This window comes from Diplotaxodon limnothrissa, linkage group LG22 (assembly GCF_057381915.1).
Source record: "Diplotaxodon limnothrissa isolate DT_005_m linkage group LG22, D_limnothrissa_male_GT1.1, whole genome shotgun sequence".
NCBI classification, from domain to species: domain Eukaryota; kingdom Metazoa; phylum Chordata; class Actinopteri; order Cichliformes; family Cichlidae; genus Diplotaxodon; species Diplotaxodon limnothrissa.
This window is the reverse complement of record NC_140616.1, coordinates 4,160,583-4,178,233: the sequence shown is the minus strand read 5'-3', so window position 1 is coordinate 4,178,233 and position 17,651 is coordinate 4,160,583. Positions and strand designations below refer to the sequence as shown.

Sequence of the window (17,651 nt, the reverse complement as noted above, 5' to 3'; positions counted from 1 at the left end):
GTGAAAGCAGAGCTTGTCTAGCACACTAAGTACCATAAATCTCTTGTCGAAGACCAGAGGGTTATCTACAATATCCATGAGTCTTTCAACTTGACAAGCTCCAGCTCTTGTTAACAGGACACAGTTATCTATGAAATCTAGTGCGCTTGATTCCAGTAAAGTTGGGGGCAAGTAGTGTTAATCCTGCTTCCAGAGACAAAAGCCAACTGCAGCCACAAGATGTCAGTAATACAAAACATGGATGCAGACAGATGGGAGAACAAGTTGTTTGTTTTGTTACACATACAGCCTTGCTTACTTACCTTCTTATTCTTTAATGCATATATTTTCTATTAAATTTACTTTTTTTTTCTCTTCTGGCCACTTGGGCATATGCAGTATAACATGGGAAACTTTACTCAGCCGCAGATACATACCCAATTTGATAGTATGTTTAACCACGTGTGAATTAGGTCTCCCTTCTGTGTTTGTCACTGAGACATGTGGATAAGGCCTTTGGAGATCAGGTACACAGGAGCTTCATCAGATTTGAACTTTGGGAATTTGGACTTTTTTCTTTATCATGTTCCTCGAGTTATGCCCTGGCAGCATCGTCCTGCTGCTGGAGGCTTCTACCAGTAGGCAGCTCCATTTCCATGGGGTACAGACCATTCCGAAATAACATCCATATAACCATCTGGGCACAAGGGCTCTCAGGGCAACATTGCATTGAGGTGATTACCGTTTCACATTTAACTTAACAGATTGCTGTTTTCAATTGTTAAATTCTTTTTATGAGTTTAATTGACAAAAATATATAGTATATACAAATAATAGTTTATAGAATACTATATTGTAGTATATCGTTTTCTAGTAGTTTCTGGAGTTAACATCTAAATCCAGTAAAACATCTAAGTGTTTTCTGTTTTACTGCAAATAATACACATTGAATAAACCCATTGTGCCAGCAGCAGCCTGTTCTGCTAAAAATCGGTATCAGATTATTTTATTAACCGTCCTCTCTGTATATTTTCCTACATGACACAAATATGTGGGCATATCAATATTTAGCAACCTTACAATTTTCTCAGATTGCTTTGCAGCTGCTGATGTGCTCATTCTGCCTTTTGAAAATTACCAAATCATTAATAACTATTGTACAGCTGACCATTATTAGATGTTGTACTACAGGTTTTAAATTTGACCAGCTGTTATAAATATACTCTTTTTACACTTACGGGCAAGAACGATGCTGTGCTTTTCTAATAAATATATTTATTTTTTCAGCTTTCTTTTATTTTGTAAAACATTTCAAGGTAAAAAGAGAGTGAAGGATAAGGAAGCAATTCAAGTGGATGTCATGCAGTAACATTTCTGGGAGGGATTTAAAACCAGGCCATCACATTTGCACAGTGCATTATGCACCTTAACCAACAGACCCAAACTTTATTACCAAAAAAATCATGAAAGCAATGACACTTTTCTGTATAAAATCTAAGACTATTGGTGGTTGTTGCCTCTCAGCAAGCATTAATTCACCTTCTTTCCATCAAAAGATATAATGGCAATAAGACTGAATACGTGTGCAGAGTGAGCTGCTCTTCATCTTTGGTTTTACTTACTGACTGGGTCAGGTGTCGCACTAATCCTTCACTTGGGATTAGCCAAGCAGCTACATGAAATATTTGAAAGAAATTTGTCAAAAGCATCAGTAGCAATGAGAAAAAGGCACAACAGCTTGTGGAACATGAGAAAGGCATCTTGAGCAGAGGAGGAGGAGGAAAGACCAGGGTAAAAAACAAAAGGACACTCAGAAGAACATTCTAGAATTGAAGAGAACTAACCAGGGGCTCACTGGGCCGGCCTGTCGCTGTAAATCTACATCACTGGATTAATGTGGCTTGAGCCAGCTGAGGAGAGAGTTGGGGAGGAGGGAGGTGAGGGATTTGTTCGTTGCACCTGTAACCCCACCTGATGTAGCTCTCAGAGACAAGGGCAGCAGGGAATAACAGAGGGCGAGTGGTGAGAAAAAGAATGAAGGATGAAGGGAAAAGAAAGCGACTGAGCATACTGAGGTGAGGGTGAAACCTGCACCTGTAGCATTGCATCAGCTGAGGATTAGCAGTCTTTCTCTGTCTCTTACTTCACCTCATTTTTGTTCATCGCTTTCCCTCTCCATGTCATCCTATATTTCCTTGGCCTTTCTTTCCTTTCTTCCTGCTCATGTCTCCCTTTCGATCCCTCTCCTACCAGCCTTATTTCCTTTTCAGCCATTCAGTCAGCTCAGCCGCGGCTGCCTATTAGCCTGCAGCCACTGTGCATTTTTGACTTTGTAGGCTATTAGCCCACAGCCAGCCTGAATACCCTTCTCTCCCAAAATCAGAGCTGAATATTGTTAGAGGAGCTTTGGAGAGGGAGGCAATTTTTGATGTGTTGTTGAGAAAATGCCTGCGTGACTCTTCCCAGTGTCAGAGGCTTAGGGTGCAGTTTAGATGAGATCCTTGCCTCACGCCACATCTCAAGGTTGCAGTGGCTACAGTGCAGTGAATGTAATGTAGTCAATTAGACAGGGTTTGAATCCTTGCACAGGCGCGGTGGGGAAAGCTGAATGAATGATACTTTCACCTTGCTTAAAGACTCCTACCCAAGTGCAGGCACGCAAGGCACTTAGCCTCCAGCTGGTTTTTGGCTAAGAGAGGACAACTGGGGTTCGTCCAGCCAAAAATGAGTGAACTGCATTCGAAGTGGGTCAGTGGTGGAAGAAAGTCTGCAATATAACCAGTGATGATGCTAAACGTGGATGATTTCTTTTAATATATTTGGTTTTACTATAAAAAATGCTTTTCAGATTTAAATCTGTTTGTTTTTGCTACTTTAATGGGCCTGGGTGCATTGATCTGTCTCTCCATTTTAACATCATTGCTGTCATTTTGTCAGTGCTACCATAAACACATGCCAGCAAGTGTCTCCATTAACACAAAAAGCAAACTGCACTACAGGCTCTCTGAGTTAACTTTTCAAGCCTGATCAATTTATAAGTCTGAAAAATGTGGAAAGAAAAAAAGAATCTACAGCCAACAATACACTGTTAGATAGATATATAATTTTTGTCAACCCAAAGCTAATTGTTCATTTATGTTGGTAAAATTAATGTTTTAAATTAACATTGACATGCCCGCTCCATTAGAAAAAAATATACAGCTCTTAAAACGCTCACCCTGTGCAAAAATATTGATAGAAACAAATACATGAAAACTCTGTTAATTCAAGCCATTCATTTACTGTTTGTAGTCATTACTACATCTTTTAGGCCTGGCAATAACAATATTTGATGAGGAGGAATTGAATTTGTTAAAAAATGCTTTAGTTTTAATACAAGCATGTTCCCTCAGGTTTCATGTGAGTGCTCTGTTTGATACAATTCATTACACAAATGTCTTTCTAAATATTAAATTGCGTGTTCTACTTTATGATTTTCTAAGTGGAACACATTCACAAAGCTTCTGTGAACTTCTGTAAATAAATTTCATTCATATAGTCAAATGAAAAAGAAAGTTGTCGGAGGACTTTGCAGAGTCCTGTGGAAGATAAGTGCAGCGACGCTTGCACAGAAATTAACCAGCTGCTGCTAATAAAATGCACTTGAATAATTGATCATCAGGAAGTGTGACAGTTTCATTTGGGTGTGTTTTAACATTACAGTGGACATGAACAATTATCAGAAAAACTAACACCCCCCTCCAAGAGACTCTGCAGCCCTCAGTTAGTATTTTAAATATTAATGTTCGTCCTACTAAAATTAGAAAGACAGACTGAACAAGTATGGCTTATTTGGAACAGAGAAAGCCTTTTGTCTCGCTCTAAACGACTGAAAATTTGATTTTGGGTTTCGAAGTAAGCCGCGTTCAGAAAGCTTCCATTTACATCTTTGCATAATTTTCACTTGTGCACGATTTAAATGTTTAACATAAATTCAAAGTTATGCTGATGACACGTGTCTAATTTTTTGCAGAGCCAAATGGCATGCATGGTTTGAGTGCAGCTATAATTCTTTTCCAAGCAAAAAAGTCAGGAAAACTCTTTTAAAGTTCAGCAAAGACAAAACAGAAAGTCCTGGCCTCCGGGTGAAAAAGAGATGCACCATCCAGGGATTTGGAATTGGTGGTTTCTTGGGTTCGATCAAAAGCTATGAGCCTTTGTGTTATCTTTGACTCTGATTTGAGATTAAAGTGATCAACCTAACATCTTGAAAGTATGCCGATGGTCTAATCCACATTTCGATCTCATGCATTTGAACTCCACTGGCTCTCAGTGTCTTTTGGTTGGTTTTAGTGTCTTAGTGATGGCTTATACAATAAAGCTCTAAATGACCTGTAGCCTAGATAAACTGCAACCATTCTGCTGTTCTATGCAAAGAACCACAGTCTTAAAAAAGCCCAACGGGGAGACTTTTTTTTAAGTCTGTGCTCACAAGGCTTTTGGTGTGATAACTTCATGAGATACTTGATTCACATTTGTTTTATATTGTTCTGACTTGTAGTCTGAAGCTGTAGTTTTGTTCCTGTGCTTTTCCTGTTTGACTGTTGGGAACATAAAAAGGAAAGATTAGTCACAAAAAATTAAAGGCCCTACTGTTGTAATGAATGTGGTTTTTAAATTAGAGAGTATTAAAGTGATTAAAAACTGAATAGTTAATACACATTTTTAAAAACCTACTTTTGCATATGCATGTAGATAAGAATTTTGTTTTGGTTTTGTTTGGGTTTTTTTTTTTTTTTTTTTTTTTACCAGAATATGTATCTAAAGATTGGAATCTAGAGTTATAAAATTGAATATACAGTTAATTTATTGTAGGGTTTAGTCCCAGTTGCTAGTGTCCACTGAAAAGCCTTTTTTTGCGTATAATTTAATTAAGGTGGCTTTAATTAAAGATGGATTTGGCACAAATTATTGAACATAATTGTTACGTTTCGGTGTTGTCAGTGTTTTGTTTTTGCTTGACTGTCATGTGTTTCCTGTTTTACTTTGAAGGTCTGTTGTTATCTTAGTGTGTTCAGGTTACGTTTCCTTGTCTCGTCAGGTCTAATTTGCCCCAGCTGTGTTTCCCTCCTGTGGTCCATTCCCTGATTGCTCCTTCTATGTATTTAAGCCCTGTGTGTCAGTTGGTCATGGTTGCGATCTCCCCCGTGTTGTAAATAGTTTGGTGTTTTGTTGTAAATAGCTGTGAATGGGTTTGTTAATATTTTCGTTTGAGACACCTTCGTTTTGGGATTTTGGTGGAGAGCTTTAGTTTGTTTCTCGTGAGTTTTTTTTCTTATTTTTATTTTCATACGTTGCACGCCGGTTGCCTAGGCCGGGGTGTAACAATAATCAATAAATTGTGGACTGGAAACTGTCACATATCATTCAGTTTGACAGGTATTCATTATGAGTGATTGAATTCTATTATGGAGGGAGTAATGAACTGACTTCTCTGTAAGATATTGTGATGAGGTGGATAAACAACACTCAGACTGATTGATAATCACAGCATAGCAGCACATGCAAATAATAACTCTGGAAAAAAAGTAGGTTTCTTCCATTGCCAAACAGGCAGCATGTGGCATTTGTGTCAGCAGATGAGGAAAAATCACTTTGGCATTTAGAGCACATAAATAGCTTTGGTGCAACACAAACAGAGACTATAGGAAAAGATCAGGTATGTTCAAGCACATGACCTCCAAACAGCGAGCGTATGATCAGCCTGCGGGATAAGCAATGGTGAAGCAGCTCTGCAGCAATGTTTCATTTGGGTCTTTAGTTAAAATGAGTTTCTGTAGACATCACTGACTGTAACTGTAATTTAATTTCACCCAATGTCTTCTTCTGCAGCTCCAGAGCTTTTTGCCCAAAGCAGTTTCTGCCCCCTAGCTGCCCACAGTCCAGCCGGCTAATAAGATGATAAGCACCATTTGCTTGAGAAGATCTCTTTAGTTCTACCTAAATCCCTTCTAATTTGCTCATTTACCCACTTTAGTAACAACCTTTGTTCACTTTGGGCAGAGATGAAAATGCTATTGCACAATCAATCAGCTGTGCACAATTGACGATTACATTCAGACAGACTTTTGTGCCTCTTACTTTCTGTATTTCCTGGTGTTTCTATCATTGTGTGGAAAACGGATAAGGAACTTTTTTTTTTCTTTGCTTTCCCTGAAGCTGATGTGACCTGTGCATTCTTGAATAACTGCCTCCTTGTAATATTATTGAATTATAAGCTTATTATAATCGCTGCCGGGTGTTTTGGATGACTGTGTCGGCTATATCCATGAACCCAAAAAGCGACGTTCCCGTCTTATTTGCTCCAAGCTCTGCTTGTGACAGGTATTAAACTCGTCTGCTTCCTTTAAATCCTTTGTTTACACACAAAAGATTTGCTGAACATTTTTTTTGTTTTGTTTTCAACAAAGTATTAAATCTCACACAGTTTATAGTGTCTATAATTTTCTAGCAAAACATTTAGGATTCAGCGTTTTGCTCAAAGGCACGCTGGCAGCAGTTGTTAAAAACATGGAGCTCTTAAACTGTGATTCATGTAAAAAATAATTCGTTCACTAGACTCTATGCAGTCCCACCATTACTGCTTCCATAGAAATTAGTAGTATATGTAGCCGCTAAGTGCTTGTATTTAAATATGCTTAAATAATTGACAATCAGCATGTCTGACACCATAAAAGCAGAAGTTTTACTGATTTGCTGTTCCTTTCTGAGCAGAAACCAATTCAATTTTTTGTACACCAAAATCTCCCCCAAAGTAGATTGAACAAGTATGGTTTGTTTGGAAGGACTGACCTGGAAAAAAAGACTTTCCTCTCAAACAACACAGCAAAAACTGTAGTGTTGAATCAACTCCCACAGAGTTGATTTTAACATTTTTTTCAGGGTTTATATAGCTCCACACTCTACAGAGTTGAATTAACATTTTCAAAATAGTTAATTATTTAACACTTTGTCAGAGTTCCTTCTTTAACTCTTAAAACTGGGTTAAATTAACACTGAGCAAATTATTATTAACACCATGTCTGAGTTAATTTTTAACTCACCAAACTGGGTTAAATTAACACTACACAGATTGAAAAATAACACTACTTTAACTCTTTAATCTTTTATTAAGGTAGTTTTAATCCCTAAAAGAACTATTTATGTAATAGATTAACATAACTTTTTAACGACAACAAGTACAATCATGAGAATAATTTCAAGAAAACTGTACATTGTCCAAGAACATTTATTATCATGCTTCTTTTTCCCAGAAAGTGAATCAAAACATAATAAATGAAGATATAATGTACAAACTTTCATCTGCAGCACTGTATGAGTTTTGAATATCAAATGGTCTGTGACATTTGAGTTCAGTTATTTTTATGACACACCGTTCTTCAGTTTGTACTACTTTGAATGCATGGTGATGTTCATCAAAGTTTTCAGTAAAGAGTTTGTGTGTCAACAAAAAAAATGTCATTTTCAACCATAAGTGTATCAATTATTTGACAAAAGACTGGCATGTCTTCCTCCATTGTACTGCAAACAACGAGTCCAGCTTTGTACTCTACACCATCAATTTTAACCCAACTTGTTGAGAAAACATCTTTTGATAATAGCATTTCACTATTGACCACACTTTCACCTCTTAAAGAAAATGATTTAATTGGCCCAAACTCCTTCTGTTTAAGAGAAAAGGTTTCCCAGTGATAAGCAATGGCCATCTGATGCCGTTTAGCAAGCGATTTGGTGAGGTTTTTGAAATTTTTGAAATAATCTTTGAACAACTTGTGCTTAGCTTCAAACCTCATACTCCACATATACAGTAAAGGGCCAATTTTTCGAATACAGGATGGGTAATGAATCATAAAATGATGCTTAGGAATCAAGTTTCTGTGTGGATACGTGTGCTTAAATAGTTTGTGGTGGTCAATAATCAAATTCTTCAAATATATAGTCATTCCCAGAGTGAGACAAGGTGAAAAAACAATGTTCATTATTTGAAGTAACAACAATAACAAATTCCAGTGTCTGTTCCCTGCAGGAATAATGTCACCAAACAAAAGTGGGATGTTTTTCACAAGACAGAATGTCTGGATAGAGTTCAAACCAATGCTATTGCCAGCACTGTCCAATATGATTTTAGTGGGCCGGTTTTTTCTTTCTAAAAATCCATAGTCAAAACCATAAATCCTAGAAAGCAAGTTCTGTTCTGATATGAAGTGTTGCGTAAGATACTCAAAAAGCAATTTGACCTCATACTGAGCCACACCTTCAAGAAGGTCATGCATTATATCAAATGAGTAGTTATTGCAAATATGGTAATACTGCAATGAATTGAGTGCAGAATTTCTTTTCAACCCATACAGTGACTTCAATTTAGGATCTTCCCGAAGAGACTGGCAATGTATGTCAAACAAATCTTTCCCACGAAGAATAATTTTAGGATCATCCTCACTGTACACCATTTGACAATCATTCTTCTCAATCAAACAAAGGCGACAGAAATGACGGCTACTGAACGACTCATTAAAACCAAGAATTGAGTGCATCCCTAGGTTATCTCCAGTGATCTGTGATATTGTGCCATATACCTGCTCATCAGAAAATGGAAGACTTAGCCCTTGGCTTTCCAGTTTTTTGACATCATTTATCAGTGGTTCCAGTATAACATCAAAACCATACTTTTGCAGATCTGGTGTGTGGAAAAGTGACACTAAATGAATGTTCATCAAAATGGAATTAAATTTTGGGGGCAAGTTTCTTATAACAAAATAAATACAGCCAATTTTGTGAATTCCGCGTTTAGAGCCAAGAGGATTGGCTGTTTCAAAGTCATCATAGTATAGCTGAATTTGTAATGCATGCCTTTTGGCTGAAAACAAAGGGTGAGTTTTAAAGTAACTTCCATCACAAAAGTCATGATAAGCATCAGGCTCTGAGCTACACTCTCTCTGCAGGAAAACACAAATCTCTGGATTTCTAAACATGAACTTCAAAGACTCCAAAATAGGTACATATATAAAAGTATCCTTCACAGGTACTTGATCATAAGTACCAAACTTCTGATTTCGCCTGATGTCATACCTCACTCCAAGTGTTATTTCTCTAGGTTCTACAACTCCCCATTTTAGATTGAAGTATTTATTTCGTTTCCATTCTGTGTTCAGATTGGTGAAAGGGTTTTCAAAATTTTCAAAACATTCATTTATTAAAGATATGCTGGAGTCCTTTGTGGGTAACGCAGAAAGAATGGCCTGCTTTGCTTCTGAGCGAAGCTCACTTGTTAATTCCTCCAAATCGCCTACAAGTGAGGATACTAAACTGTTAGAAAGGCCACTACCCTGCAGTTTGGCCACAATGGATGCACAGATTTCTTTGGATGAATCCCTTGTAAGTACTGAATCAATGCTCACTGGAACACTGGAAGAACTAGACTCTGGAAGAACACTGGGAGAACTGTGAGGAGGATAAGAGGAATTAAACTGGTCCTCCAAAGCAGGTGAAACTGTGTCATTAGAAAAAGAAGCAATGGCTGAAGTTCGATCATTGTGGTCAACATTGCTGTGAAAACTGAGGTGCTTCCTAAAGCCTGCATAAGTTTGGAACTGAAGCCTGCAGCCTGGCTGCCAACAACATAACTTAAACTTAGGTCCAGGATAATAACCATGTTCACCTCTTAAATGTGAAATCAGCTGCTGACTGCTGAGATAAGCTCTCTTACACAAAAAACATGTCAGCATTTTAATGATTTTTACTTAGGTTGTGAGAAGAATTTCCTGGTTAAGGATTTTGGCTCTCAAGTCACGCACTCTTGGGGACTCCTTCATTTTCCCCATATCAATATTGTATACTGTTGTCTGCAGAAATGTGTAGAAATTCACAAGTGCAGCATCATAAGACACATTGAACACAAAATGAGCTTTAAAAAGCTCATCAAATGCCCCAAGGGAGCGGCTGGCCTGGCAGGGGATGAGACGCTTGTCTATGGCAACATAGAAGCTGTCGACCTTCCTCTTCTGGCGCCCAACAGCCAGGAGGTATGGCTGCTGACTCTGCTGATTCTGGAGATGCTCTTCCAAACTGCAGCAAGACTGGAGTTGAGACAAAGATACTGAGCATTAGACACAGGAGCAAGTCAGAGATAATAGCATCACAGAAATGAGTATGTAAACCTCCTTTGTAAGCTCAACTGTAATTTGTTTCATTCACCTCTTAACCAGTGACATGACAACTTATGACAAAAACTATAAATATTAAATTACCTTATGAAAGACTACAAGTCTCTCAACAGCATCAGAGGCGCTGATTTTTTGATACTTTGGTCCTCCTGGGGGTGGCGGAAGTAGATGTAACAGTAACAACAGGGAGGCCATGTCTTGGTCAAAGGCTGCGGCCAAAGAGTCACAAGAATCAATTGACAGCAAATCTTTCAAATGCAATTTTTAAGGAGAACTAGAAACACTTCCTAAGAAAGTTGAAATGTGCTGTCATAAACATTAAACTAACAGCTAAAGAAAACTGATGAAGCAAAGCTAACAGGTGAATGAATTGGTATTTATTAATAGAATCCTGATGCTATTGAACTTTAACTGCTTATAGCAAATCATATTTAACAAACTCACTTGCTGCCTCATCAAGATCACTTCCTGGTGGACTCTCTGCTGACTGCACCAATTGACGCAACTCTACTGTTGAGGTGAGCTGCTTGGCCTCTTTGATGATTTGATACCTAAAGATTGGATCCCATTTCTGAAGCAGCCTGGTAGATATCTCATCATCAAACAGGAGAGTGAAGTCTTGATTCACCTTTAAGAAAGAAAATCTACTACTGCCACATTCATCTTGAAATTTAAAGTGATATTAAAAATTCCACTGAATATTCTCACCAATCCTCTTGTATCCAAGAATCTTGGGAAGATAGACAGACAGGATATCAAGACTTTTGTCAGGATCATTGATGACCTTCTGACGATGCTGAAAGGTCTCTCTCATCTTCTGGAAAATCAAGGAAGTGTCGGATGTATGTTTCAGCAAAGAGATGGCCTCCTGGCAAGCATCTCCATCAAGCTGCATGTCGACATTAATGGGCCTTTGGTAATTTGGGCCCCCTGAAGAAAAACACACAAACATAAAAGCATAGGTGCTGATCAGATAGGTAAATGAAAACAAAATAGTATCTAATGTAAATGAGCACATTATCTAGTTTGTGGACACTTAATTTCTTACCTCCTTGAGTAAAGCCAGTGGAGCTACTTGGTGGTGCAGATCCTCTTCTAGTCTTTCTCTGTATCGTTTTCAAACACCAAGAAATGTATCCAGTGCTGCTTGCAGCATCATAGAAGTGTTCCTAAAATGTAAATACATTCAAAAATAATGTGTTGTCAATCTGAAAATTTTTAGAACTTAAATGTCAACGCACACAAATCCCAATGATGCACAGCATGAAAATTATGTAAACAAAGTGCAATAGTAGTGACTATACATAGCCTTTCTTGGAGTATGGGTCTTTCAGGGATGGGAACAATGTCACTACCCCTAGCGCGTACTGTTCTCTAACAGCTTTGGTGGGGAGGTGCCTGAAAAACGATTTTAAATTAACATGCTTAAGTAATGGCAAAATAGTAACTTGTATTTAAAAAAAAATAAAATGCACAAATAGAACACACATACCCATGGCAATCAATCATGTGAGCCACTATTATATTGACCATTTTTCTTCTGGTAGCATCTGTTAGAGTTTGTGTTGTGTGATATTCCTGGAGAACCTCTTCACCACCTGAATTGGTTCCAAGTACACCTTCAATTAACTTGAGAAAAAAAAAGATGCAAAAAGTGAGGAATAGCTTTTCTACATATTAAGAATAATGAAGTAGAAAAAATACTATGAGAACTGAGTTTTGTCACAACCTTTTTAGCAGATGCTGCATCAACAGTACCCTCAACTCTTGTTTTCTTCCTGGGACCCTCATCTAGAAGTATAGTTGATGTACTTGCATTTGAGCTGAAGCTTGAGTCAGAACAATCAGATGCAGAAGACAAGGAGTAATCAGAAAATTCTAAAAGGAAAAAACAACATTATTCTGTAAGGTGTAGAAAAACAAATCTGGCTGCAGATTTTTAACTAACAAGGCAACATCACACTGCAGACCTGACTCATTTAAATTAACTGATCTCAATGTTCAAACAGCTGATTGGTCAAATTGTGTGCTCCTGATTATTTGGAACAACCAGCAGCCACACAGCCCTTCCCCATGTCTGGTGTTGAGCTTGCCCCTTTAAATTTCTCACCATCACTTGAGAAAACTGTTAGGACCACAGTGCCTTGGCTGATAAGATCACTGAAAATCACTTCATCAACTTCTGTCCCTGTTGCATCTTTGTACACTACTTTTGCATCAGGTGGCAGGCAAAATCTCTCGATGACTGGAAAAGATAAGATATATCTGAGTGCACCTTTTAAGTAAACTGTTCTTGCCTCACATTCACTAAAGTGATACACCACTGTATGATTCAAGAGACTTGGCGAAACGCCCTACAAAAAATTCTGTCCCCCCAACTAAAATTAGGTAAGATATAAACAAACCTTTTTCATGAAACTGCATAAACTCAAAACGCCCATCAACCTCTTCCAACTTCACATACTTCTGCTGTTGGCAGTATCGAACCTGGACCAGCATTTTACTGGGATAAAATAATAACAAAGATGGCATAGTATTTGACATTTAGAGCAATTCAAGCACAAATGATTAAAACACTGACATATACCGTACATGGTGATTAATACTGACCATGCGTTTGAATTTCACTGCAATAACATTTAATGTTATCAAATAAACCTGTGTCTGTCCATGCAGGAGTCCAATTGATACATAACACAATACAAAATACACGTTAATCTATGGTGTAGTTTACACCAGACACGGAGTGCTACGAAGCGATTGTTTCGGTATCTGGTCTATTTTTTGCGTGGGCCACGCATGTTCCGCAGGAAGTTACACCAAGACACACAAGACAATCCAGGCAATAGACTACTTGCACTAGGGCATGTGACGTATTTCCGTTTCCAAATAGTACCGCTTGTGCGTTTCCGGTACGTTTGCTTATCTATCGGTAGCTATGCTAATGTCGCTTCAGAATGAGTATAAAAAGGAAAGTATTTAAAACAGAACATTTTCAAAAACAGGAGAAGAAATACTCCGAGCATTGCTGTGTCCCACTTTGTTCAGCTTCAGCCAAATTTAATGGCATACTAAGTTTTCATGCCTTTCCGACCCATTCCGACTTGAGAAGACAATGGCCGGTAAACATACGCTGGGATCATTTCACGATCACCTCTCACACCAGGGTCTGCTGCAGACACTTTGCCAGTGATCAACTCATAGAGCCAACAACCCTCGATGGTCGAAGGAGGCTTATTAAAGGTGCTGTACCAACACTTTTTGAGTGGAATGGCTATAAAGTTGAACCACCGCGGCGTAGTGTTTGGGAGAGAACGGAGCGACGCCCTGAACTAGTTCCTCCTGACGATCAAGAAGAGCAAAGTCTTACAAGAGATCATGACTACTGCTCAGTCCCTGAGCCGTCTGCATTGGACATATCTGCATCAGCTGCAGAAGACCTGTCCAAAGACGTGGAGACTCTGAGGAAGGAAATACAGGAGTTACGTGTCCAGCGAGAATTTGGGTTACAGCGTTTTGCTGGCTCCGACACTGACATCCGATTCTATACCAGGTACACCTAAGTTCTATTCAAGCTAACTGTTTAAAATATACCAAGGTCACCATCAGTTAAATTTCGAAAGTTTTTCCAGTCTTAATGAAAACAAAATAGATATTTACTTTTCATCTCTAATCTGTATGCTGGTTCGGTTAGTGACAAGGAACTATTCAAACAATCAGGCATTGCTGAGAAGTTGACTGAAGACATGGCAGTGATGGTAGATAAGGGCTTCCTATTGTTGTAAATGCAAAGTGTACTGCCCACCTTTTCTATCTAAGCAGAAGCAGATGCCAGCATACCAGGTTAAGGAGACGCAGGCCATAGCCAGACTCAGGGTACATGTGGAGCGAGTCATTAGGAGGATCAAACAGAACAAACTTTTTGATAGCATCATTACCATGTCACATGTTTATAATATCAACCAACTGTTTGCAGTGGCATGTATGCTGTCAAATTACCAGAACACAGCATTAGTTAAAAAATGGGTTAAGTGAGACAAGATGGATTTTTCCCAAGACACCAGTGCCAGTAACTTATGGAAAATGACCTGCAGCTGAGGCCACTACAGTTGCATTTCTTCCTTCTCAGCTGACAATACTTGATTACAGAACTGGTACTTGAGTGCTGATAGTTGAGTTTCAGTTATTGATAATTCAAATTCATTGCAAATGTTTAATGTTAATAATACTGTTTAATTATATTACTATATTACTATTCAGATTCAACAAAACTGTTTATCAAAATTATAAAGTAAATCACTAAATCGTTTTAAAATCATAAGTGACATTGAGCTTTTGGAACATCAAAAATACCATTTGTCATTTTCTACAGTTCAGTTGTGTTATTGTCTAAATGTATATCAGTATGCTAGGCATGGAGTTTTAAATACTTACCATGTAAATAAGTTCTGCACAAATTCAACGTTTTAATGTGTGTTTTTAAAAATTAAATTGATGCCATTGCTTAAATAACAGTTTATTGATGTCACATAAAGGTAACATGTAACAACAAAAGAATTCATGAAATATATTGAAAATAAAACATCAGTTATTTTGTTCCAGCCAGCCTGAAGGATCTGTTTTTCTTTTTGCTATGTTTTCACTGTTCATTTTTTCAAACAAAGGTATCTTGGCATATATATGTAAAAAAAAGAAATAGTCTGCCTTTTCTCTGATTGCATTGTGCACATCTATATCCATGTATATTCTTTGCACTAGGTAGTCCTCTTGTGCCCACACAACAAAGTCACACCACTGCATCCCACTGATGAGCAGTTGTCCTTGCACTTGCCAGTAATATGCGTGGCTCTTTTTTAGTTTAGGGGTACCACATTCCATCTGCACATATTTGCAGTCAATAAAGTTTTGTACATTGGGACATTTGAATTCGACGAAGCCAAACTGGGGGTATTCATTGGGGTCAAAAACAACACCATCAGGAGATGCAGCAAGCAATGGGGTGAATGACCAGACCACAGGGTGAGTAGTTAACATTCATTAGCCTACTATACTCTGCTGCTATTGCAGGCTCCATCTCAGTTCCTCTCCTCATGTCTGCTGTCTGCCTTGTTCCCTTCAATATACGCTCTGCTAGTGACTCGGCCGAGCTCTGGCCTCTGACGTGACACACCTCCCGAAACCTAGAGGCAGTCACTCTGGGCCTGCGGAGCTGATGCCACTCAGACGAAGAGCTTTGCTCACGTGTAGCTTCCTCTATTTTGTGAGCCATTTCCAGAGTTACAGACAAGCTTTTCAGATGCAGAAGCTCTTCTTCTGAGCACACAAACACACAATCTGATGGCAAGATGTCATACCCCTCCAGAGGCAAGTGCGGTGTTGGTGGTGCATCGCGGTGTAGTGTGATGTACCGGGTTGTCAAAACCGGCTGCTGATATGACAGAACACTCCCCTCCTGCACCAGCCCAAAGGCACTTTCCACAAGGGGCTTGTCAGGTCTCATGTTCATTGTGGTCACAAGTGGCCTGTCCTCAATATTAAATTTTGCATATGCCTCCGTTATTCTGAACAAGCAGGGATCTGGTAACGGACCCACCATGCCTCTGTAGAAGCCACTCCTAAAGAAAACATCAATGACAATAATGTAAGGGAGAAGGTTATTATACTGAACAACAACTAAACTAAAAACTAAAAGGTGTAAAACAGTGGTGCATAAGTTAGAGACTGGGATGTACATGACTGAGTTAGCCGTCTTCAGAAAGTGTAATGTTGTATGTAAATTAATACCTATTCTGACGTATGTATGTATGAAAAAAATAGCAACATACATTTGTAACACGTGAAACCAAATTTTACAAATGTAATTACCGTACTCCAGTCTGGGCCATCCTATTTGGTACCGGCTTAGTGAAGATCATGGAGTTGATGGGTCCTGGCTTCACACCCTAACAGAAGACACATTTACTATGGATGGTGTTGCTGTTCATATGTAAACATGGACTAATTCAAAAACTTTAACCTCATTTAAATTACCACTGTCCGTGGCTTGTGCCATTGCTGTTCAGATTCCGTGCAGCTATGCACAGGGGGGACAACCGGCACTCTGAGTTGTGAGTAGTGTGCTGTTTGAAAGAGCAGTGCCACTGTGTGATTGCACATAACAGCGCCTGCCACACAGAAGCACTGGCTATGTGTCAGTATCACCGGCGATGAATCCAGAAGCTTAATCTAAGAAGAAAGAACGAAAATTAAAAATGTAACATCTTCATGGAAGAGCCGAACAGGAACATAGTTCAGTGTTATGGTTACGCACCCTCCTGAATGCTTAGTGTTTCCTTCTCTCCCTATTAAAACAACTTAACCATGCTTGATAACTGTAATAACTTAGATTGTGTATATTTGCAGTATTAACTTGTTGTCAAATGTTTCTGATCACCCAAACACACGTTGATTTAACTATCTGACTAGTCAAATTAGGAGTGATAAAGCAGGGAGACAAGGAAAACATTCAAGTTGATGGGCCTTTAGGAATGAACTGAACCCCACTGAACGGGGATTAACAACTTTACACAGCTTCCTGCCTACACTTAGTCTGTGTGGTGCCTCACTCTTCCTCATTGACCTGTAGCACAGGGCTCTCACACCGACCTCCCCTGACAACCTGTCTTTATTGGACACTGAATAAAGATACAAGTACCATTAGCATTATTTCTGTATTACTCATTTCAGCATGTCTTAAACATATATATTTTACACTTAGCAAGAGTAGCATTAGGTAGTTAACTACCTCCATAGTTAGCCAACTACCTAACGCCATTATAACAGTGTCTAACTACAAAAGTGACATTAGTTAAGAAAACCTCAACTATAGTTTAGGACGACATAAAACACCGTTTAAGAAAACATGTAATGTAGAGAACTGACATCAAATGAAGGACATAGCGGAGTAACGTAGTGTTTGCATTTGACGTTAGCTAGCGTTTCTTTGTCGGTTAATTTACGTTTTCTTACCTTCGTAGTTGTGTATATATGATGCAGCATATAACTTAAATCCTTTATCTAATTTGCTGGCGGGGGTAGTCGTCACTCTGCAAATCCGATGAACATCGGTGATGTTCAATTTTGGGAGCTCTTGTAGGCAGCGAGTGTAGAACGTCGCCATGGTTTAACCGCACCGGAAGCACTGGGGCAGGACTACATAGAACGCGGAAGTGTTAGTGCAAGTAGTCCATTTTGAAGATAAAAGCTATTCTCCAAAATAAAATACTGCGATTGACAAATGCGATCAGATTTGTGTATGAAAAGAGACAATAGAGATGAAAATGAACACATAGCAAAGGAGGGGACAGCCTAACTGACTATGTTTGGGGCGGGTGTCTCAAAGGGAGAAGAGAGTGAGACAGAGAGAGAGACAGATTAGAGACAAGTCAGCGATGAACGATGTCAAAGTAAAAGCAGGAGTGACTAAAACAA

At 38.7% G+C, this 17,651-nt stretch overlaps 1 protein-coding gene and 1 pseudogene across 1 annotated transcript; both read right to left on the bottom strand.

Moving 5' to 3' along the window:
* Nucleotides 1-9,485: 9,485 nt before the first annotated feature.
* On the bottom strand, nucleotides 9,486-12,680 carry LOC146609216 (uncharacterized; annotated as a pseudogene).
* Nucleotides 12,681-14,885: 2,205 nt separating this feature from the next.
* LOC146609215 (uncharacterized) lies at nucleotides 14,886-17,396 on the bottom strand. The gene is made up of 5 exons (XM_085346361.1): nucleotides 17,190-17,396; nucleotides 16,764-16,855; nucleotides 16,212-16,406; nucleotides 16,047-16,123; nucleotides 14,886-15,796 (listed from the first exon to the last, which is right to left on the bottom strand). The coding sequence occupies exons 1-5, from the start codon at nucleotides 17,338-17,340 to the stop codon at nucleotides 15,157-15,159; spliced, it is 1,155 nt and encodes a 384-aa protein (XP_085202487.1). The 5' UTR covers nucleotides 17,341-17,396; the 3' UTR covers nucleotides 14,886-15,156.
* Between the last annotated feature and the right edge of the window lie 255 nt (nucleotides 17,397-17,651).

Coding starts and splice junctions, on each gene's coding strand:
- LOC146609215 (XM_085346361.1), bottom strand. CDS start 17,340: ATGGCGACGTTCTACACTCGCTGCCTACAAGAGCTCCCAAAATTGAAC. Junction 16,124..16,211: donor GGCACAAGCCACGGACAGTG/GTAATTTAAATG, acceptor GTCTTCTGTTAG/GGTGTGAAGCCAGGACCCAT. Junction 15,797..16,046: donor ATGGCCCAGACTGGAGTACG/GTAATTACATTT, acceptor TGTTTTCTTTAG/GAGTGGCTTCTACAGAGGCA.